This window comes from Acipenser ruthenus, chromosome 21, assembly GCF_902713425.1.
Source record: "Acipenser ruthenus chromosome 21, fAciRut3.2 maternal haplotype, whole genome shotgun sequence".
Classification (NCBI taxonomy): domain Eukaryota; kingdom Metazoa; phylum Chordata; class Actinopteri; order Acipenseriformes; family Acipenseridae; genus Acipenser; species Acipenser ruthenus.
Window position 1 is genome coordinate 5,211,255 of NC_081209.1, and position 22,758 is coordinate 5,234,012.

Below are 22,758 nucleotides of genomic sequence, written 5' to 3' on the forward strand. Positions count from 1 at the left end.
TGGGTTTACAGTATTTCGCCACGTTTGAAACCCTTACAACAAGATAATATTTTTTTTTACGGTACGATGTGATTCAGTACACTGGAGAAGGCACTAGCTATTATGTCTACACTGCTGGTTTCAGGTCACTGCTCTAATTAGGACTAATCTTGGTCTCCCTATTGCTACCTTAGGCAAGGCCGTTCAAGATTAGTGCTGATCAGAATCTATGAAACCAGTTTGTTGTCAGTTTTACCTTGGCATTGAAACCAAGGGCTTGCCTCTATTTAAAAAAACTAAAAGCGTTCTTTGAGCTGCCTTATTTCTCTGGTCTATGATGCTAGTAAAATAGCCTCCACATGTTGGAGGACACTCCACTCAGCACCCCTCTGCACAATAAACACTACGCTGACATCATGCAAGATCCACGGATTATTGTGCGTGCCAGTTCAGTACCCAACAGGACCCGCCCTCCTCAGACCCTCACCTGACACTGATGCTGCATCTTCTTGGTTGGTCGGCCAACGATGTAAATCTGAGACGGTGACAGTCCAATGGAGGAGTACACGGAAATGTCCTTCGTGGATCCATACGCTGCATACACCTTCATCTGAGCCTAGGAGCGAATCAATAAAGCACATTATAGCAACGCTTACTATATACACTTTATATATCATTTTTTTAAATGCCTTATGCAACTTATTTTTTATTTATATTAAATGATACAGATAGATCATTTTAACTGCATATTAACAATGTTATGCTTATTCATCACGATTTAATTTAAAACAAGTAATTCTGTCAGTTTCAGACGTCATAGATGGGAGTCAACTAAAAGTTGAGATGCAGAAGACTTTGCCGGCTTAAAAACATAATAACTTAAAAAAAAAAAAAAAAAAAACTTACAGCATTTGACCACCCAGTGTCACTGCGTGCAATGCAAAACTCCCAAGAATTAAGCTGTACACTTTCCTGTAAATAACTGGAATGAGAACCGTGCTGGCTGTATCTCACCTCTGTGATCAGGGACTTGAGAAAGTTGGCTTTGTGTCTGAGGGGGTCGTGCACCAGGCCGTCGCAGAAGGACACGATTCCATGGGGGAAGTTGTGCTGGGACAGCCACGCCACCACCCTCTGCTTCTGCATGTCGGGACGTCCCGTCACATAGATGATGAGGTACCCCAGGTCCTGCCAGTGTCTGAGACACGACACCACAGCCACGGTTAGTAATCAAACAGAAAAAAATAAACGTGTAACGCACTTTACATAATCATTTGTGACATCCACTTAACGGACAGAGAGTCAATTAAATTCCCTTTCAACCATGTTGCTGTTTTCTCAGTTTTAATGTCTGATAGTGACTTTTATTTATACAAAAGTGTGCTAATAATGTGTTCAGATTGTGTTCAGAAATGATCACTACCAATCACCCAGTTGATTAATGGCCCAGGACATAAGGATAAAAATATCAACACAATCACATAAAAGGATCCCAAAAAAACAGGTAGCACACAGGAAGCAACTCCAGATCTACAATATGCAAGTCAATGCTGCAATGATGAGTGAGCTGCAGAGACACGTACCTCACAACGTCCACAGCTCCAGCCCTGACCTTGGGGTCACTGCCCATGATGGAGACACTGGCTGCGAACGAGCCATCGATACTGAACACAACGAACTCCGTGGTTTTGGGGAGAACCGTCAGGTAGCTGTCTGCATTCGTGTGATCACCCCTGCAACAGAAGCACAGCGAGACAGGCATTACCAGATCGTCAGCTTTTACTATTTCAGTTGACAAGTACTGCCGCTCAGACTGCTGTAATCTGTTAACATTCGCTTTCCTTTTGTTTTTATTGGAGAGCTTAAATCATCATTGCAAAGGAATTCTTTGCCTAGACTCCAGTAGTAGAGTGGGATATGAAACAGTAGTGCTTAGTTTGTTTTGGAGCAGACGTTGGCACTGCACAGCTTACCTGACCACCAGCTTGACCGGGTACACCCCGATGCCCAGCCGCTTGCTCTCAGGGATCACGTAGGAGATCCTGCCGCTGCTGTTAGTGAGCTCTGTGTCGAAGTAGACCCACTCTCCTGTCGGGGGCTGCATCATGATGTGAATATCCACCTGGAGGGAGGCACACAAGCAGCAAGCCACGTCAGTGGAGGCTGCAGGTTCTCTTGCCTCGTCATTTAAGAGCTTGCCGAGGTGCTGGATGGACAGTGCTGGTGACTGAGAGCAGTGGAACAGGCAGACAGTCTTTCTCGTAGGGGGTTGAGATGCTAGGTTGATCCCCGTTGAAACAGAGGCTCTCGAAATGAGAAGACAGCTTTGCCGCTTGCTTTCCACTGTGTGCACATTTCAAATCCTACATTTCACAACAGGCTCTGAATCTTTTTAAAACAACCCTCCCGCAGTTAACTAGGTGCTGGACAGTGTAAGTTTCTAACCACTAGACTTACCTTTTCTCCAGTGAGAGTGACCATGTCCAGTGGGCCGTACATAAACCTCCCATTGACCACCTGCTGCCCGTCCTCAGTGAAGACGGCATCGTTCACTCTGTGGTTAGCGGTCACGTTCTGGCACCGGGAAAAACAAATGGATTTTCATTTAAACAGATTGAAATTGTTAATTGATGAAATCAAAATACTAAATTAAAGATTTATAGAAGCCAGCCCTTTCACTGAACACCAGTTTAAAACACAAATACCGAAACAGCTGTCTGTGTACAAGTACTATATTTTACTGTATAAGGAGCCCCTCACTACTGTTTTCTGATCGGTAAGATAGCGAAACAAATAGGGAGCACCGTACCAGTCTACCACAAAAACAGTAAAACAATCACCCTTATTTTGACATGCGTCCTCTTTCGTAACCACTTCTCCCGGGGCTTTGATGGGCTGAACTCGGACACCTCCTTCCCATCCAGCTCTAGGATACTGGAGTTCTCGTGTCTCATCACCTGGAGAGAAACACCACAGTTCTCATCATGGCTCTACCTGGCTGGGCGCTGGACTAAAGGCAGTAGAACATGGACCAGCGGCACTCCTCTGTGGCTCTTTCATTCCATTCCAGTCCAGGATCTTGTGCTGGCCATGTCTCAGTTACACGGCCGAGCACTCATGGGCCTGGTTCTAGCTTGTTTGATTGAATCTTCACGTTCAATGAAGTAATTAACGGCCCTGGATTGCAATGAAAGATCCCGAAAGAGCCTCAAGTAAGGCTTGATTCCTTCCTTTGCTGTGCCGGTGTCCTGCGCCACGTACCTGCCTCAGGAGAAAGGAGACCACGTCTGTGGATTCCCAGTAGCTGGCGTGGAACAGGTGTGGCAGTGCCACTGTAGGGAACGCGGTCAACGCATCCGGGCAATAAAGAGCAAAATCAATTCTCTTAGTGCCCCACCATCGGGCTGCAACTGAGAGGAAAGCAGGAGCATATTAGCACAGTGTATACAAGGGCAACCATCTACTGGCAAGAACCTTTCAACTGCTGTAGAGGTTTCCTACCTTTTAGTGTCTATACTGACATAGTTTATTGTATGTTACTTACATGCATATTTCTTATATATATTTTAGCAGTTTGGTACAATACTTTTGTGGACTAAATAAAAAAAAAGCAATATAAATGATCTGTTTGTTTATTTAACTCTGGAATGAAAACCTCTAAAACAGTTGGCAAATGTGGTCTTGCAAGAGAAAGGGATCTCTGCTAGTGCTACTGATGGAATATTAAATGAATCATCACTAGCAGCTGTCTGTTAGGGAGATTGGTTCTATCCCTAACGAAGGCAGTAAAAAATGAACTGCAACAGAGCCAGTAAAGCAGATGATGAACTGTTTTTTACCAAAAGCGTTCTGTAATAGCAAGCAACCGTAAGGACGGCTGTTACTGTACTATTACATTTCTTTAGGATTTTAAGTGCTTGTGAATGGTGACTCACAATGGCATGGACTACAGCAAAGCGCACCTCAATCCTGATCAATCCTGGACATGCCTTGATATTCAATCCTGGGTCTCAAGACCAAAGTGGTTTTATTTGTGACCCTAGCCTGTTTGCAAGCTTCCCGAGCTGAAAAAGGTGAAAGGCTGGGAATTCGCCCTCTGCTGCTCGTCCTGTACCCGTTACGTTTCCCTGTCTCTAACCGGTCTCATAGGCAGAATCAGCAGCATTTAAGAAGCAGCTGTCTTTGCAACATGCCCAGGCATCTGATTCTGATGCAGTCTTTATGGATGGTCAGTCTCATCAGGCTAGATCAAATTATTTCTGTTAACAGGGAAAGGGCTGAACCCTGCACTGCACTTTGCTGTACAGTCAGCAGGATAGAACTCGTTCATGTCTGCTTTACTGTGGAACACTTTGGCAGGGGCGTTTTTAGGGGCATAAAATGTTTTTTTTTGTGGGGGGTGTTTTCCCATTTCCAGCTTTTTTTACAGCACAATTATATGCTGCAGGTTTTTAAATCTAGGTTTGAACACCCCCTTGCATAAATCCACAGATAACCCCACCCCAAGTTCCCATAGAAACGCCACTGCCCTGTGCTGGTTGAACACCTGTTTAACAGTGCTAGGACAGGGTTTTATCATCGAGGGGTTAGGCTGAGCAGTGATTCACTGGAACGCAGCTGCAAGAAACGTGGAAAGAGGAAGGAAAGAAAGAGGAGCTTGATCCTGGACAGCAGTGTTATTCTAGTAATTATTGTTTGGATTGGTTGTTGTTATTTGGACACTGTGAGCAGTGGTAGTGTTAATACATTCCCTCTTCCAGAATACCTTGCTTAATATCCAGGTCAGGGATCTGTGGAACAGCACTGGCTTTTCGACTCGGTGCTGTCTCGGGACTCTTCTCTATACGATTCGGGGGGATGGACTGTGCTTTGCTCTTTCTAATGAACTTGGGCGAGACACTCTTTAAAAAGGATTTGTTGTAGGGGAGAGCGAGTTGGGATAAAAGGCTTAGTTTTTTGGAATGGTTAAGTTGGCATGCTTGTTCTATGAAAAACAAACAAAAAAAATAATAATGTATTAATGACACAAAATAAATATCTATGCTACTGCTGTTTCAAAAACAAATGTAGTGTTACTATAACATCATAATTCTTTATGCAACTATAACAGTATCTTAACCATATGCTGTGGGGTACAGATTCTAAAGTAATCTTAAAAGACTGAAAGACAAGGAATGATCTAGTGCTGGAAACTTATAATAGAACGTGGTTAGTGGTAATTAGAAAACATCTCATAATGCAATCCTCGTGTATTCACAAATACACCCAAGATTGTTAACTCGCACTTATCATAGCAACATCGTGGACCAATGTTACAACAAAGCAACAAACACCTTTGGAGTAACACTTTTTGAAGGCAAGTGATACTTTGCTTTGTTTTCTTTACCACACAAGTCATTGTCAAGTATGCGTAGACAAGGAACAAAGATACACATGGGCAAACAGTGAACAGCGGTAAATAGTTCAGAGGGACAGCACACATTGTATATGGGAGTGATAATATCCTATACTGTAGCTGCTCTTGCTTTTGAAAGCTGTGTTCCTTCCTTCCTGAGCTTTGTGTGTGTTTCACTAATAATAAGCTTGATGCCTATATTACAAATTGTATGCTGGCATGTTCCCTTTGCATGGAAATCCTTTGTGTGGTGATTGTAGCTAGCAAAATCATTTTACCTGCGATGCACATCCATTTGCTACATAGATCTCAAATGTGCAGTTTTGAAAGAAACACATGTTTACGCACACATATTTAAATCTTAAATCTTATCTGATACTTCACCAGGTCACAAGAAATCTGTTTCAAAATCCAACCATTTGAGACCTACAGTGTGTAGCGTGTGGAAGTGTAGAATGAAATGCTGTTTTTGTGTCAGCTGGTCTGGCCTTGTTTCCCTGGGAAGACAGAGCGTGTTGCAGTGTGAACACTTACTGTTGGCTATGTTGGAGGCAGTGTAACTGTCTGCCATTCCTGAGACCTGGCTGGCAATGCTGACCTCACTGGCTCTCCGGAATCCCCTGAAGTGAGGGGCTGTATTGGGGGAGGAGGGGGATGAATTATCCATGAAGACGCCACCATGAGACTGAACAACATCTGCTATTGAGCCGAAACAAGGATATCAAATTAGGCACCCGTCCAAGAAGGAGGGAGAGACAAAGAAAAAGAGCGAATAAAGGAGGAAAGACAGAAAGAAAGAAAGAACGAAGGGAAAAGACAAAATAAACTAAACAAACAGAATTACATTGAAAGAAACAACACCTCAGATGCAAATCTGTCGGCAGATTTGTGGAAACAGCTTCTTCGGAGTTGCTCTTTTTCACACAGGAAGAAGCAATGAGCACAAATAGAGCTTGACATCAAACTTTACAGACAGAGGGTAGGGAGGGAAATGCAGGACATTTGGGGTTTTTTTTTTCATTTTTTTTCTCTTGAATCAAAAGCCTGATTCAATTCACTTTTTAGGTAGAGAGAAACGTTAATGAAATCCAGGGAGCGAATGTGGGGCGATATTTATTTGGATTCAGTCCGATTCAACTCGCTCATCATCAAAGTTTATCTTATTTTATTTAGAATCTAAATACTGTTAAAAAGTGTATTGAATACTGGGCTAATCGGGTGCGTCTTCTTTGGAGTGTAGAAATTAGCCACAGGTACCCTATTTGCATCCTTCCAACAAGCTCTATACAAGGTACTCGAAACCCAATTTGTATCCATGGCTTCTTTCATTAGTGATTTTCAACAAACTGTTGCGGAACATGCAATACTGCTCAGTTAGCAGTCATTTCAATTTGCAAATAAATCAGCAAAATTAGCAAAAATGAATGCCACGCGATTAGAAAGGGGTTTACAGTATTACATAGCAAGCGTTGACTTCCTGGTGCGGAATTAATCTGGAGTTTGGGCTAAACAGCATCCAAAAACTGGATTATGTCCTTGTTGTAATCCATTGTCTAGGAGAAACATGGTTTAAAATGTAATTATGAAAAAGGTCAGGGAAACCTGTATAAACAGATCCAAACTCTTACCAAAATGTAACGTGCTGCTTAGTTTCTGCTAAAACGAGGTCTAGATAAAGAAATGATTCCGTACACCTTACCTGCTGTGTACTTCCATTCGCTAGGCAGAGTTCGCATGTGTAATTTGAAAGAAACACATGTTACAGCAAACTCACATCTACTATACCATACTGCATTAAAAGAAAGCTTTGAAATTGGCATTTAAACTAGGGCAATACCAGATATAATTTTAAATGAAACTATATGGTTGCTAAAACATGCATCTCTTTCAGAACTGATGGAAGCGAACGACAGGGGTAAGATGCATGAAATTATTTCAACCAGAAAATAAATTTACTACAACCCAAGTACAGCCTGGACAAGCACAAAAAGGATCTGTAGCGAAGAACCTGAAATGCTGCCTGCGCAGTTTGGTTGCCGTGTTTATCTTTCAGCACTGCAAACACAAATCATATGCACTGGACTTTGCCCTTTGCAGGTATTGAAATAAACAAAAAACATTCTCTCTTTTCTATTAAATGGCTTCACTGTTCTACATAGACCTATATGACTGGTTTCACTGGCCTGCATTATTACTAATCAAGCTCCCTTACCTAAGATTAGAGCTAATCCCCAGGCGATACAGCTTCAAGCAGTGAGTGGGAGATCCGGACGCAAGCAGTACACATACGACACAGAACAAAGATGGGTGCTTGTAATAGGGGATGGAAACAAGACTGATTACAAAGCCATGTGGGTTAGTCCATGGTTTTATAATATACCTGCGCCTGATCTGTTACAGTGAAGTATAGCAACCCACAAATGGCTCAAGGAGTCTTTTTTCCATCCGATTCCCAGAAGGGGAACATACATGTCAACAGCACGTCAAAGGAGAAGCGGCATGACAAGGCAATACAGAAAAGGAAAAGCTACACACACTCCACAGTGGCTGGACTTTTACAGGAGCCGTCTTGCCAGTTAAGAACTGGAACCGGGATACTGGTCTCGGTGACGTTCTCCTGGGAGCGCAGAGCAACTAATGGGCTGCTGCTTTCCAGGATGAGGATGGGATTGCTCTGGACTGTCTCGACTAGAAGCAGGGTTTTAGAAAAACAGAAAAAAAAGACAAAAGAAACAGACATAGAGCCACAAACTGGAAACAAGAACATTCAAGTCAACCCCTTACAGCGGCTGTCCAGCGCTCATGCAACACCAGATTGCACTGCTTAAAAGGCGCAAGTCCTGCCAGGCTACTCCACTCCAGGTTCCTGTTCCAATCCGCAGTGTGTGGCAGTGCACAAAACTAGCAGGAGCAATAATATCTTTTTCCGGACTTGGATTGTTGGAACAAAAACCAGGAATAGAATTGCCCACTAGGAGGTCAGGTTGAGCCGCCCTGTTTCAAAGGATTCATCCCACTATAAAACCCTTTCCCTTCTGATCCACAATGTTAAAGGAATACATTTATATACAGTACTGCGCAAAAGTTTTAGGCAGGTGTGAAAAAATGCTGTAAAGTAAGAATGCTTTCAAAAATAGACATGTTAATAGTTTATATTTATCAATTAACAAAATGCAAAGTGAGTGAACAGAAGAAAAATCTACATCAAATCAATATTTGGTGTGACTACCCTTTGCCTTCAAAACAGCATCAATTCTTCTAGGTACACTTGCACACAGTTTTTGAAGGAACTCGGCAGGTAGGTTGGCACAAACATCTTGGAGAACTAACCACAGTTCTTCTGTGGATTTAGGCAGCCTCAGTTGCTTCTCTCTCTTCATGTAATCCCAGACAGACTCGATGATGTTGAGATCAGGGCTCTGTGGGGGCCATACCATCACTTCCAGGACTCCTTGTTCTTCTTTACGTTGAAGATAGTTCTTAATGACTTTTGCTGTATGTTTGGGGTCGTTGTCATGCTGCAGAATAAATTTGGGGCCAATCAGATGCCTCCCTGATGGTATTGCATGATGGATAAGTATCTGCCTGTACTTCTCAGCATTGAGGAGACCATTAATTCTGACCAAATCCCCAACTCCATTTGCAGAAATGCAGCCCCAAACTTGCAAGGAACCTCCACCATGCTTCACTGTTGCCTGCAGACACTCATTCGTGTACCGCTCTCCAGCCCTTCGGCAAACAAACTGCCTTCTGCTACAGCCAAATATTTTGACAATTTTGACTCATCAGTCCAGAGCACCTGCTGCCATTTTTCTGCACCCCAGTTCCTGTGTTTTCGTGCATAGTTGAGTCGCTTGGCCTTGTTTCCACGTCGCAGGTATGGCTTTTTGACCGCAAGTCTTCCATGAAGGCCACTTCTGACCAGACTTCTCCGGACAGTAGATGGGTGTACCAGGGTCCCACTGTTTTCTGCCAATTCTGAGCTGATGGCACTGCTGGACATCTTCCGATTGCGAAGGGAACTAAGCATGATGTGTCTTTCATCTGCTGCAGTAAGTTTCCTTGGCCGACCACTGCGTCTACGGTCCTCAACGTTGCCCGTTTCTTTGTGCTTCTTCAAAAGAGCTTGGACAGCACATCTGGAAACCCCTGTCTGCCTTGAAATTTCTGCCTGGGAGAGACCTTGCTGATGCAGTATAACTACCTTGTGTCTTGTTGCTGTGCTCAGTCTTGCCATGGTGTATGACTTTTGACAGTAAACTGTCTTCAGCAACCTCACCTTGTTAGCTGAGTTTGGCTGGTCCTCACCCAGTTTTATTCCTCCTACACAGCTGTTTCTGTTTCAGTTAATGATTGTGTTTCAACCTACATATTGAATTGATGATCATTAGCACCTGTTTGGTATAATTGTTTAATCATACACCTGACTATATGCCTACAAAATCCCTGACTTTGTGCAAGTGTACCTAGAAGAATTGATGCTGTTTTGAAGGCAAAGGGTGGTCACACCAAATATGGATTTGATTTAGATTTTTCTTCTGTTCACTCACTTTGCATTTAGTTAATTGATAAATATAATCTATTTATTAACATGTCTATTTTTGAAAGCATTCTTACTTTACAGCATTTTTTCATACCTGCCTAAAACTTTTACACAGTACTGTATATATAAAAAAACTAACAGTCTTTTAAAAGGCATTACATTTTCAAATCAAATGATAATACTAGCTTTGACTTAAAACAATTAAAAGGACTGGGTTAGAGATGTCCGGATTATTAAAATTACATTTCCTATTGTTTTCATGTATCAATTTTAAAATATATTTTTAAATGGCTTTGTGAGGCTTTAGTTGCTTGATTTCAGGTTGAAAGCTGCTCTTAATCATACTTGGTAAGAAATTGTCATTCAAAATGACTAAGTGCTACAGTGTTTCATGGTGTCCAATTTGACAATGCTGGAAAATCAATCGCTGTTCTTCAATAAGGAGACTTACATTTTAACTGGACACAAAATTTGCATGACTACTTGATACTGCTTAGTAAGGTGCTTTGCTGTTTATCAGTGTATTAGGCTGTATATTTTCACCTATTGACTATTTGTTCAAATGTAAAGGACGTTAGACTTTGTAGGCTTTGCACTGTAAGGGCCAGCTGTAGTAGTGCAGCATATGAGAACATGTAGATGAAGACAAACTTATCAAAAGACACCAAGCACATGTACTGGAATATAAAGACCAGTAACAGACAAAGTCATGGGAATTTATAGAAACATTTCTTCATAACAGAAAGCTGTTTAACATAAATGAAGTAAATGTTATTCACTTTAAATCTGATTTAAGAAATACAGTTTATTACTGTTATTATAATGATTAGTTTTTATTATTATTTATACTGTATGTATATATATATATATATATATATATATATATATATATATATATATATATATATATATATATATATATAAAATTAGTCTTTTTTTAATTTGTTGTACAAACAAAACTGGCCAACTGCAAGCAGATGCCGTACACACCTGTCACTTCTGTGTTTTTAGATATGTTTTTGTTATTTGAATTTGAGAACTAATTATTACATTTAATCCACTGATATTGGATCCAAAATGATTTCAAATAACACTGAAATCTCATTCAGCACGAACAGGCACTGTTAACTCCCGTACATCATGTATATTAAAAGACAGGGACCCTGGAGGGCCACTGCAGCTTTATTAGAATTGAATACAAATAATTATTAGGACCTCGGTTCTGGTAAATGGTTCAGTAAACAGTTTAGATCACGGTTGGGAAACACAACTGGACTGGCGAGGCCCTCAAGGACTGGAGCTGGGATCCGCTGCCTGTTTGAGGGGCCTGCATTCTGTTAAAGAGCGGCCCAGCTCACTCACCCAGCAGCGCTGAGTTCCCGTCACCGAGCGGGAAGCGCTGGTATCGCGGCACGTTGAAGGGGGGCAGCAGGTGGAACTTCTTCTCCAGCAGGGGCTCCAGGCGGGATGCTGAGGGGTCCGCAGGGTGGAACAGGTTATACACCTGCTGGCAGGCTGGCCGCAACTGGGACACTGTGGAGTGTGGGGCAACAGGAAATGATTAGCGGGATTCAAGCGTTTTAATTGACAAAGGTTAGATCAACCAATGGGTTTGTACAGAGAGCTCTGCCCAGTACCACCTATCAGAACCAATTCTCATTAAAGATTTTGAATAATTCTTACAGCTTATGTTACAGGGTTTATCATTAACTATCCATCCTGTTCAGAGTACTCTACTGTCAAGTAAGCTGACAGAAGTACATTTGACTCCTACAACAAGTATCGTTTGATTTAACTTGCTGGGGTTCAATTCTAATGAGAAACGCTGTGACTGTGACCCCGCAGACTCTTGAGCAGCGGACAGAAGGGGATCTTACCATCCATGGATGGAATGACGGTTTTCCTCAATGCCAGAACCAGCCCCAGAGGAGAGCCGAAGAGGAAGAATTCACACACTTCGAACTCGAACTTGGCGAGGGTCCCTCCGTCCAGCATGGTGGAGCTGCTTGACCTCCTGGAGCCCGGATCATGCCTCAGGACACTGGAATGTAAGCTGCACACACACACACACAAACAGCAAAGGGGCAACGTGTTTAACCAGAAGGAACATATCGGAGTGAAAGCGCCCACCACCCAGACAGCGCCCTCACCTGGAGAGGAAGGCCTGGTGCTGTCTGATGGTGTCGAGCTCGTAGGTGGAGGAGTCGCTCCTCTTGCGGGGCAGCTGTTTCTTGGGGTCGTCGGCGCCACTGCGGGTGATGTCGACGTTGCTGCGGCTCAGGTGTCGGCTGCCCTCCAGGTTGGAGTTCCCGGAGCAGTAGCTGTTGTTCACGATGATCCCAGGAGAGAGCAGGTCATTGTCCTGCGGCCCAGGAACACAAGCTAACAATCAGACAGACGCTTTCCAACGTTGCACTGTTTTAAAAAGCTGTGTGGGTCTCATGCATGTCACCTGACAAGTGATCAAATCACACGTCTGTCAGTACACCCGCAGCATCAAATAACATCTCTTTACAAATAACATCTCTTTTCAAATAACATCTCATTTCAAATAACATCTCTTTACAAATAACATCTCTTTACAAACGCACGTTTGAAGTTTGGTCGTAGCATCTCCCAAGATATAGAGACATATTTTCAAAGCGTTTACTCCAGTCTTTAACTCCTATTTTTTGGTCAAAACGCCTGTTAAATTTTACAGTACTAGAACCAAACAACTAAATAATCTCATCCAAGTTCTCTCCAGCACTCTCGTGGGTTTTTTTCTCCTTTCAAAAAGTAGGAGTTAATTAAAGAATGGAGGAAGCGCTTTGAAAATATGGCCCATAGCCTTCAGTAAAAGAAGATGTCTATAACATGAAGCCCACCTAAATGTTTCCAAGCAAGGTTTTATTACATCTGGCCCAACCATGCAGAAGTCAGTAAATTACCCTGGTGTAGATTCTGATACCCACAGACCTGCTGAGGAATACACAAAGCAAGTTTGAACAGATTCTGGAAAGAAATCTCTGATCACATTACCTGCACACTCACAACACTGCCTCTCCTGCTGCTGTTCTGACTTTCCGAGGCTGTCTGATTGCTGTAGCACAGAGCATCAAACCCCAGGATACCTCCGACACAATCTCCTATCAAGCACACCTGCGGGACAGAACGAGACAAGAGTTAACAGCGTGTGCGCTGCCATACACCAGCACTGCTAGTTACTATCCTGGTACTGAATTTACTTTAATAGCCACGTGAATATGCAAAGAACACTTCTTCTAGGTTAGAGTTACATGAAAGCTTTCTCCGTTTTGTCCTTGCAGGACGTCTGTAGTAAACAAGCAATCAGGCAACAAGAGGAAAATAAAACGGCAACCGTTGCTAAGATGTGGAAATGATGTTGCCGTCAGGGATTAGTTTTAAATCTTTAAGACTACCTGAGAGCTTTGAAGTCTGTAATATCAGATTCTTTGTGACAGATATTTTTTGGTAAAACCTTTTGCGCGTACAGTCCACAGGAGATTTCTGAGCCTTCAAAACGGGTATTAAAATTAGTTTGGGATTTGTTTTGGTGGTTTAATATTGCCAGATGACAGCTGCTCTTTAATATATAAAAAATAAACTGCTTGTTATATTGTGTGAGTGTGTGTGAGAGAGAGAATCTGACACAGTATAAAGCATTCTATCTTACCACAGAGCATTTTCATACAGGAAGCATCAGAAGCCCTGGGGTAATTTGTCCTTGACACCTTTTTTTATTGACACACGCAATAGATTATCAAGGGGAGTCGAGTCTCCCTGCTGATGCAAAAGGATATGATCTGTGCTTTAGATTGACTAGATTATCAAGGAGAGTTGAGTCTCAATGGAATAAGAGATGATCTGTGGTTTAGATTAACTAGATTATCAAGGGGAGTTGAGTCTCAATGGAATAAGAGATGATCTGTGGTTTAGATTGACTAGATTATCAAGGAGAGTTGAGTCTCAATGGAATAAGAGATGATCTGTGGTTTAGATTGACTAGATTATCAAGGGGAGTTGAGTCTCAATGCAGTAAGAGATGATTTGTGGTTTAGATTGACTAGACTGTTCGATGCCACCACTTATAAAAACATGTTTTTTGCATTGAATATGTCCCAGCAACTCAGGCCTTTTATAAGTAACATCGGGCCAGAGAATATACTTTAGCCAGAAAATCCTTCACATAATCAGCAGGGCAATGTTTTCAGCCTGGACTTCCAGGTGTCAATCACTCTCACAAAACAACACCTTCGAAGGGGATTCCAAACATTATCCGTGGCACAGCCAGAAGACGGCTCTGCCAGCGCCTAGTCTGCGGAGTAACAGATGGGACAGCGAGGGAAGTGGCTGGGCAGGGATGAACCCGTCAGGATTAAACTGTGTCCTTATGAACGCCCTTCACTGACCTGGCCGGTGAAGCAGGCTCCTTCCGGCGATTTGAGGAAGTCGCTGTACACCTGGTTGGCTCGCAGGATCACCGTGGCGACGGCCTCCTGGTACTGCGGCGAGGAGGTGGCCAGCAGGGGCAGAGCGGCCAGAGGGATGTGGTCCTGGCTGTTGGACAAGCAGCCCTCGTCGTAGCTGTAGGGGCTCAGGCTGTCGGGACAGAGCAGAGCAGAGCAGTCAGAGACCACAGGGCAAGCGACAACTGCAATTATTTATTCAGCTAGTTAAATATCGAATTAGCACAGGGTTGGTCTATCGTATCTCTTTCCCCGTCCCTTCCAAATGGCTCGACTTACTTGGACATCAGAGAGAAGGCCTCTGCGCAGATGGCAGGGCAGGGCACGAGGCGGATGGCGAGGCGGCCCAGGGCAGCGGGGTAGTGGACCCGCATAACCGTGTTGAAGGCCGAGGCGATGGTGTTCACATCCCCCTGCTTGCTGCTCTGGTCTCCGCCCCCAGTGTCCAGGATGTTGCCTCCGTGAAGAACCAGAACCAGAACGTGGATCTTGCACGGCTGTGAAGACTGCTGGGAGGAGCCATCCTACAAGAACGAGCATGTTTGTGAAAAAGACGATCGCCAAGAGAGGTAAAAGTGAGCCTTGTGCTAACTATACCAATAAACTACATTGTCAAATATATAACAAATTACATTTCATACTCTGAGAAGCACGCAAGACCGGCAGTCCGAATGAGCAGGCAGGACTTGGATCACTAGAACATGAATGACATTCCAGTAAATATTCGGACAACTTTGGGTGACACTTAGCGACTTGCGTTTAACGTTAGACCTTAATAGTTAAGTTTGTTTTGGGGGATGATTTTTTTTATTGGGGGGGGGGTAAACACTGGGGTCCTTCACAGCCAAGAGCCCCATAATGTTTTTGACATTAATAAAACAACGATTCTGCTTAAAAAACAGCTTTGAAAGATGCAGCCGAGGTCTGCACATTGCAATGGAGTTGTTACTGTTGTTAATGCGCTATTTAAAACGTCGAGCTGCATTAGCATTCAGGCTACATTCTGGCTCAGTGAAGATGTCACATTTTACAACTGTAATAAGCACCTCTTACACAAATAACCCTGCTCCACTCTGCACCGCTGTTAACTTGTACCATCTGTGACTACACAAAAACAGGGCACGGCACTGAGACTAGCATCCTGCAGGTCCATCTTTAATCATAACCGTCCTGGGTCTCCTGTATCTAAAGAAAGCATCAGAGGGCGCTCTGTAGTCTAAAAATAATCCCCATTGCGCTGTGTGCTGTATCTATGCCATCCTTCACAGGCCAGTGAGAAACAGGCCACAGGCTGATCGAATTGCTACTCTCAGGTCAGAGCCTTCTCAAATTCAAACTTGTCAGGAAGATGAACATTCTGGTATTAGGGGACTTAACCCATGCTAATCTGGACTAAAGTGTTGTCAAATAAAACTGAAATACTTAGCCGACTGCCTTGCATTTCAATTGCTGCACCCCTCAGGTTTGTGCTACAAATCCTACAAGCAGCTTTCTCAAATGGCCCAGCAATCTTAAATATAGGACTATATAGAACATGTAAAAAAAAGAAAAAAAATGTTTTTCATTTTTCAAATGCAAGCAGCTGGTTGTTTTAAGGATGACAACAACAGTATCTATAGCAATTTGAAAATCTGTGTTTCATTTGGAGCATCAATCATGGAGAGAGCGTGCTGTTTTCCTGTCGCTCTTACTGATTTCAAGCACCACTGCAGTGTTAAGGACAACGCTAGTCTAACACAGCAAAACACTGTTAGAACACATTCCCCATGTACCCCTCAGCTCTACTAAAATCACTGGTTTGCACATACTATAGGTTACTAGAAGGTATGACACTACAAGCCACCTGCAGTTTCAGACTATTAGTCGACGGGGGTTAGTGGTTGCACTATGTCTAAGCAGCGCAATCTGCTAGTCCAGCAGGCTACTCTTACTACTGTACTCACTGCCAAGACTCCCGTCACTGTGACTGTTGGGATACCTTTCACACTGCTAACAGAGCTTTGCATCTGCACAGGAGAGCACAGGCAAAAACATATTCACATCACCCAGCCCTTCCCAAAGTGCTGAAAGCAATGCACAGGACCGCAATGCAAACCTGCATAACACATGTACAGAGCATGGATGTAACTAAAGGAGGTCTGCCGTTTCAGAGTGTGTGTGTGTGCTGCAGGTAGAGAAGCAGGCTCATATACTAGCACACATAATGCAGGGATGAAAATAAGACCCCTATTGCATAGCAGTTTGATCCATTCCTGTTTTTACTGGGAGTCACACCTGAGCTTGATTCTTACGCAGTGTGGCTAATCAAGCTTATATTAAAACCTGGAATGGGTGAAACTGCTATACAAAAGGAGTCTTACTTCCATCCCTGCACTGAAACCAGAGTGTTGTAAACACTTATTAATGAATACATCTTCACATATTTCATTTTCAGCATACTGGTGTCATAAAGGGCCCTCATTTAAACAATGTATATTCCTATATAGTAGCATTTGAATGAACAATGCAGGCGCTCTGTTTCTAGTTTGAATAGATTAACCATCAGCTTCCCAAATGGAGCAATATCATGCTATATCTTTCCTCCTCAGACATGCTGTGCAAGCTGTATGATATTATATTATATATATATATATGTTGTAGATTCACACCTCAATAATGCTCAGTCTCTCCACACTGGAAGCAGCTGAATCCTGAAACAGATTTCCTGGGGAGAAAAAAAAAAACCCAATAAGGGCTTCTGTGGGTTTTATTTTAATGATCAATAATAAAAAGGTTTGACGGGCGGTGGCATCGATTACCAATAATCCTGTACTACATCAGGCAGTCCTGAAGAGTAGTGCTAACTGGGGTCTGTGAATCCAGACATCAAGGCGCTTGAACACACTTCAATGCCAGCAGTCTAGACTAGAACAGTAACAGGATAGAATAGGACTTTGTTGTTTTCACCTGCGTCCATCACACACCTGTTTCTACTGCCTGCGATTCAGGATTGCTACGGATTCCTCTTCCCTGCTAGTGTGAGCGGCAGTGTGTGGGCAATCGTGTAAGAACATCGGGAAAGGACACAGGCTGTTCTGAGATGTTTCTGCGTTATGTGTTGTTATTTTATTAATTAGTTAGTTGTGTATTCTAAATATTTAGAATTCTTCATTTGCTTTTATATGTCTGCTATGTCTTCCCATCTGCCATTTCTCTATGTATCTTTCTTTTTCTATTTTATTTTTCAATTTAAGACTATTTTATACACTGTTATATTCTGTTTCATGTCTGTAAGTAGCTTTGGATAAAAGCGTCTGCTAAATAATTTAATAATAATAATAATAATAATAATAATAATAATAAGTCCTGAAATCTGTGATACTGTTTTAAAATGTTCAATTTCATATGTGTATTTTTATAATATGTATTCAAAAGATACATATAATTAAATATATTTTTTTAAAAGTTTAATCCTATTACATGATACAGGATTTACAGCAAGTGGTGATTAAGACATGACGCTCAGGACACAAAGACTTGTGCACAGATTCAAAAAGGATGCAAAAAATAAAGTAGTTTCTTAACCTTTACCGTGGTTTTCATTCAGCAAGTGCTGCACAAACTGAGCTCATTCTTACCCTGCTCCTCATCAGCCTCCGTGCTCTCAATCTTATCTATGAGGTCATTCGAATTCCACTTTGTAATCTTCTCAGAAAAGATCTCCTCGCTGTCAGACAGGTCCTCTGAACAAGAAGAAAATAAGAGATGGAAATAAGACTCCCATTGCAGAGCAGTTTTATCCAATCCTGGTTTTACGAGGAGTTTAATAAGACACGTCTCAGCTTTTTACCTACACACTGGGGCTAAATCAAGCATGTGGTAAAACGTGGAATGGGTCAAACATCAAATCAAAACTTAGATTCACTTTAGTGATGCACACTGGTTGTTCTCAGGAAAGTTAATGTTTTTTCATTTTCAAATGGTGGAACATTCAGTAACACAAGCTCTAAACCATCTACTAGAAACACGACATGAAAACAATATGTAAAACGTTGCAGTTAGCTAATAAAGCCATGTACAGAGTAGTCTGTGCATTCTAACACACACACACACACACACACACACACAGGAGCGTGTGCCATCGTTCAGGATCATGGGAGAAGCTGTACAGTCAAATGATGCTCAGTTAACAGCAGGAGTAGTGCAGCGTGCAAATTAACAATGCTGGAATTGATGGAGACACTTTACCAATGGCATCGAAGAATTCATCGTCGGAGCTGTCCTCGGAGTCTCTCGCAATGCTCTGCATCCTCCACTCTGATATGCTGTGACGAGAGGGGCTCCCTGAAAAGGAACAGACCAATAACCCTGAGATTAGTCTCGTCCTGCTGCAGCGGCGCAGGCTCCTTGTTTCATATCCTGCAGGGTTTCCAAATGGGTTTGGGGAAGCTCTGTTTGAACACAGACTGGCTGCAAGCCTGGAGGGATTGGAGGACACAGCATGAAGCTGGAAACGCAACACTTCCCTCGGTCTGAGCAGCGGAGAACTGCAGAGCTGGAACAGGTTACTGTTGATCTTCATTCTATTAAAAGCCCATTTTCCAGTGAAATGGAAGCAAATGAAAAACGTTACAGTATGGTAATTATGTGCTGATGAAGAGTATTAATCTGATGTCACAGAGCACAGGCAGCCCTCCATTACAGTCACTCTTACACTGAATTCTGCTCCTATAGTACATTCCACTGGAAATCATAACCTGAATTCCACTGTAACAAAACTACATACTGAACAAACATGCTTCAACCTGCACAGCCACTGCTGGGAATTTGAACTCTGTGATTTACTGCCGGATACAGATTCATGGGATCTGCAGGCTGATTTTTATGCAGCAGTCTTTACAAGTTGTTAACAGGTTTGCAGGCAATAAAAAGCCAACATGGGTTGGTTTTCAAACAGTGACAAGAAAGTCCAGACGCAAAGTCGAAGGGGTGACATGCACAAGCCTCCTGTGATATCCTGCACCCTTACTTCTTATAACATGATCCTCTATATATATAGAACCAATTAAAACAATCAAGCACAGCGATGAGTAAAGAAAACACGTGGGGCGATCTGCGCAGTTTCTAGCTAATCTGGGAAACAGAAAGTGGGTCACACACCTCCTCTTTTTCCTCCTCTGTAGCTGTGATTTTGCTGTTGTCTCTACCCTGTTGCTCACAGCGCCCATATTCTAAATCTACTTTCTTATTATAATCTGACACAACCCCCGCGCCCCCCCCTCTTCCGACCTGGGCTAATTACAGCTTCTAGTTTCAGCTCTCTCTGCTCAACCATCCCTGTTCCCTTTGGGAAAGGGTGGGATTGTGATTGGCATCACAATGGCTCATCTCCCAGCTGTGACGTCAGCAGCGCTCAGCTAATTGTTTCTATAAATACTGAGGGAACTATTGCAAGACACAGATTGTGACAGTAGTGCCACTTAGCGTCAGGGAGGGGAGGGGAGGGGAGGGGAGGGGGTGGGGTTATTTACAGGGAACAGGGTGCTGATAAATGTTGTCAAAATGAAATCCCAGGAGTAGATGCTGTCAAGCACCACATTGAGATATGGAAGCACCTGTAGATGTATTATTTCTACTGACTCTTACAGGCTAAAGATACAGTGTTTGGTACAGAGGGATAATGCATTAGCCTTTCACATCTCGAGGGCTGAGTTCAAACCAGGCTAATAATAAGTTAAGAGGAGATATGGATCACAAACATGGATTGATAACTTGCTTACTTGCTCAAAATTAAAGACCTACCCGATACGTTGCCTCTTAACTATTTTTATACCGTGCATACTGTAAATTTTCAAACTCATAACCCCAAACCAAGTATATAATACTTGGGCAGCAGTGTGGAGTAGTGGTTAGGGCTCTGGACTCTTGACCGGAGGGTTGTGGGTTCAATCCCCAGTGGGGGACACTGCTGTTGTACCCTTGAGCAAGGTACTTTACCTAGATTGCTCCAGTAAAAACCCAACTGTATAAATGGGTAATTGTATGTAAAATAATGTGATATCTGTATAATGTGAAATAATGTATAATGTGATATCTTGTAACAATTGTAAGTCGCCCTGGATAAGGGCGTCTGCTAAGAAATAAATAATAATAATAATAATATAATGGCTTTCCTCAATAGTATGCTGTCTTTAGAATCATCACATGTAATGCTTTATTTGGGATAATATAAAATGTGTAGACTGAACATTGTTTGTTTCTTTTTTGTAATAAACTTGGTTACAAAGATATCCTTTTCAGCGCGGGAAACTCTACAGGGGTAATATAAATATATCCCTGGCTCAGTGCCAACGCCCATCTGTTCAAGAGGCTCAGACTTCTTCTGTGTCATCTTGAAAGTAGCAGGACAAGGTTATGTATCGCACAAACAACAAGAATCTTCACATGGTCATATACTCCCTTCTTGGCCCCTCTGAACCCTCTAGTATCTTCATTGTGCTATCTTCAAGGCTTTCCTTTAACTACCAAGAACCCAGTCTCTGGTGCCTCCCCTCCCAGGCACGTCCACCCGAGCTCACTGGGCACCAGGCCGGTAGGGTCCGCTGTAGCGTGTCGAGGAGAAACGGTCCCTGCTGGTTTTGCCTCCCCTCCCCAGGCGAGCCACTCGGGGACCCCCTTCTCAAAACGCTGTAGAAAACCCGACTGCGTTACACGATCCCAACCTACCTCCTCTCTTGGAAGAGCGAGAAGACTTGGAGGACGTGGACCACTGCTTGGTGAGCTCGCCGCGGCCCTGCAGCGTGTCTCCGATGCTGCCGGAGACGTCCTCAGCCTCGGAGGAGGAGATGGCCTTTGCCTCCTGGCCCTTGTCGGCCGGCGAGGTGCTGGCTCCGTTCTGCTCCGCCTCGTCATTGCAGCTGAACTCGGCCATCTTCTGAGCCAGCATGAGCTGCGTCTCGTGCTCCAGCTGTCTGATGTCGGCGATGCTCAGTCCGTACCACTCGTCCTGCCAGCACCAGGCCTGCCTGTGCGCCCGCACCATCACCTTCCTCAGGGCTGGAGGAGCAAAAGCATCGTCTTTAAACAGCAGGACTACACTTACCAGAATGCACTGGGGTGCGAGTTGAAAAGCCTGAACTGTCCCAAACTATCCTAGTGTGCATGGAGTCATATGGTAACCACATTTAAAAGACACTCTATCAGAAAGCCTTTTAAAAAATATGCTTGCATCAGAAGGACGCTATATAAATTAGTATGGTATTTCTTCATTAGTTCGTTATCAATGGGATGGGTTTAAAGCCATTATAATAATCGTAATCTTTTTTTATATATAAACTGATACTATTCATAAATAAATCTACATTATAAATCATTCAATGGTATATACAGTGTAACAGATATCCTGATCCCAATGTTAACACAAGGATGAGTAAACAGTCATAATGCTTTTTATCTTGAGTCAATGCAAATTAATTGTTTTAAATTGCAACTGGCTGTGAACACGAGTCGAAAATATGCATTTTAATGCAGTTTCATATCAGCAGTAAAATACTAATAACCCAAAGGTAATAATTGGCATTAAAAAAAAAAAAAAAAAAAAGCCGTTGGAGGCAATAAACCATCCTACCATCCTTTTTCCACTGTTTGTTTAAAATGTCATAAAAAGTAGCGATTCATTTAGGCTGGTAAATTATTAAAAGGCTATCCAGTATAGCTAGCTACACCTACTCAAGAAAACCAATAAAACTCCAATGGGAATCAAGTTGCAGACGCAGGGCATTGAATGAAACATTTACATAACCGTTATCTGTGTTTTAGTTTTTCCCCTCCACAGACCTGGCATGTAAAAACTGCCTCCAGCACAGAAGGCACAATGGCAAATGTAAAACCGTGGAGGTGGAGCATATACAGAGTCGATATTTATTAGGCTTAACTACATTTTGCTATGCTTTTACCGTGGTAAAGGTTTCCTGATAAATGAAATGCACAAATGTACTCCAGCTAGTAACTATGCAACTTCCTTTCGGTCAATGGCTTGGCGCACAGCCACATGCATATCTTGGTGTAGGAGCAGTGCCCTGTTATTGCACTGACCTACGTCGTGGATAAACCTCTCAATCTTGGACTGCATTCCCCAGTATCGGAACTCCACTTTGCACAGCTTGTAGGCGCACATGATGGGCATCTTGCCCGGGTTGTTCTTGATCTCCTCAATCCAGTCCTCCGTCAGGGGACCCCTCTTGGTCTTCACTGATTTGTACAGTTTGGGGTCCTCCTCCGCCAGGTACTCGTGAGGGGGGATCAGATCCTTAACGATATCGATGGGATCTGTGTGGGGGTGAAAAAGAAAACAAGCACCATTTAAAAAAAAAAGAAACCTTTTAATAGCCCAG

The 22,758-nt window shown here is 42.9% G+C and overlaps 1 protein-coding gene across 18 annotated transcripts in view; it reads right to left on the minus strand.

Annotated features, from left to right (window-relative positions):
- LOC117428161 (membrane-associated phosphatidylinositol transfer protein 2-like) overlaps window positions 1-22,758 on the minus strand; it is an 85,405-nt gene that overhangs the window by 3,011 nt on the left and 59,636 nt on the right. For 5 of the 18 annotated variants that reach the window (XM_058994507.1, XM_058994503.1, XM_058994504.1 and 2 more), the window contains 22 exons: window positions 22,460-22,693; window positions 21,092-21,421; window positions 18,614-18,709; window positions 18,004-18,108; window positions 17,035-17,090; window positions 16,330-16,392; window positions 14,666-14,910; window positions 14,330-14,519; window positions 12,939-13,058; window positions 12,068-12,279; window positions 11,795-11,970; window positions 11,280-11,450; window positions 7,910-8,062; window positions 5,909-6,073; window positions 4,745-4,963; window positions 3,241-3,389; window positions 2,820-2,936; window positions 2,437-2,553; window positions 1,953-2,101; window positions 1,563-1,712; window positions 994-1,177; window positions 467-595 (listed from right to left, as the gene is read on the minus strand). In XM_058994507.1, the coding sequence (XP_058850490.1) occupies window positions 467-595; window positions 994-1,177; window positions 1,563-1,712; window positions 1,953-2,101; window positions 2,437-2,553; window positions 2,820-2,936; window positions 3,241-3,389; window positions 4,745-4,963; window positions 5,909-6,073; window positions 7,910-8,062; window positions 11,280-11,450; window positions 11,795-11,970; window positions 12,068-12,279; window positions 12,939-13,058; window positions 14,330-14,519; window positions 14,666-14,910; window positions 16,330-16,392; window positions 17,035-17,090; window positions 18,004-18,108; window positions 18,614-18,709; window positions 21,092-21,421; window positions 22,460-22,693 (3,530 nt within the window). The remainder of the gene's footprint in view (window positions 1-466; window positions 596-993; window positions 1,178-1,562; window positions 1,713-1,952; window positions 2,102-2,436; window positions 2,554-2,819; window positions 2,937-3,240; window positions 3,390-4,744; window positions 4,964-5,908; window positions 6,074-7,909; window positions 8,063-11,279; window positions 11,451-11,794; window positions 11,971-12,067; window positions 12,280-12,938; window positions 13,059-14,329; window positions 14,520-14,665; window positions 14,911-16,329; window positions 16,393-17,034; window positions 17,091-18,003; window positions 18,109-18,613; window positions 18,710-21,091; window positions 21,422-22,459; window positions 22,694-22,758) is intronic. The other 13 variants (XM_058994510.1, XM_058994508.1, XM_058994509.1 and 10 more) reach the window with 13 other exon arrangements.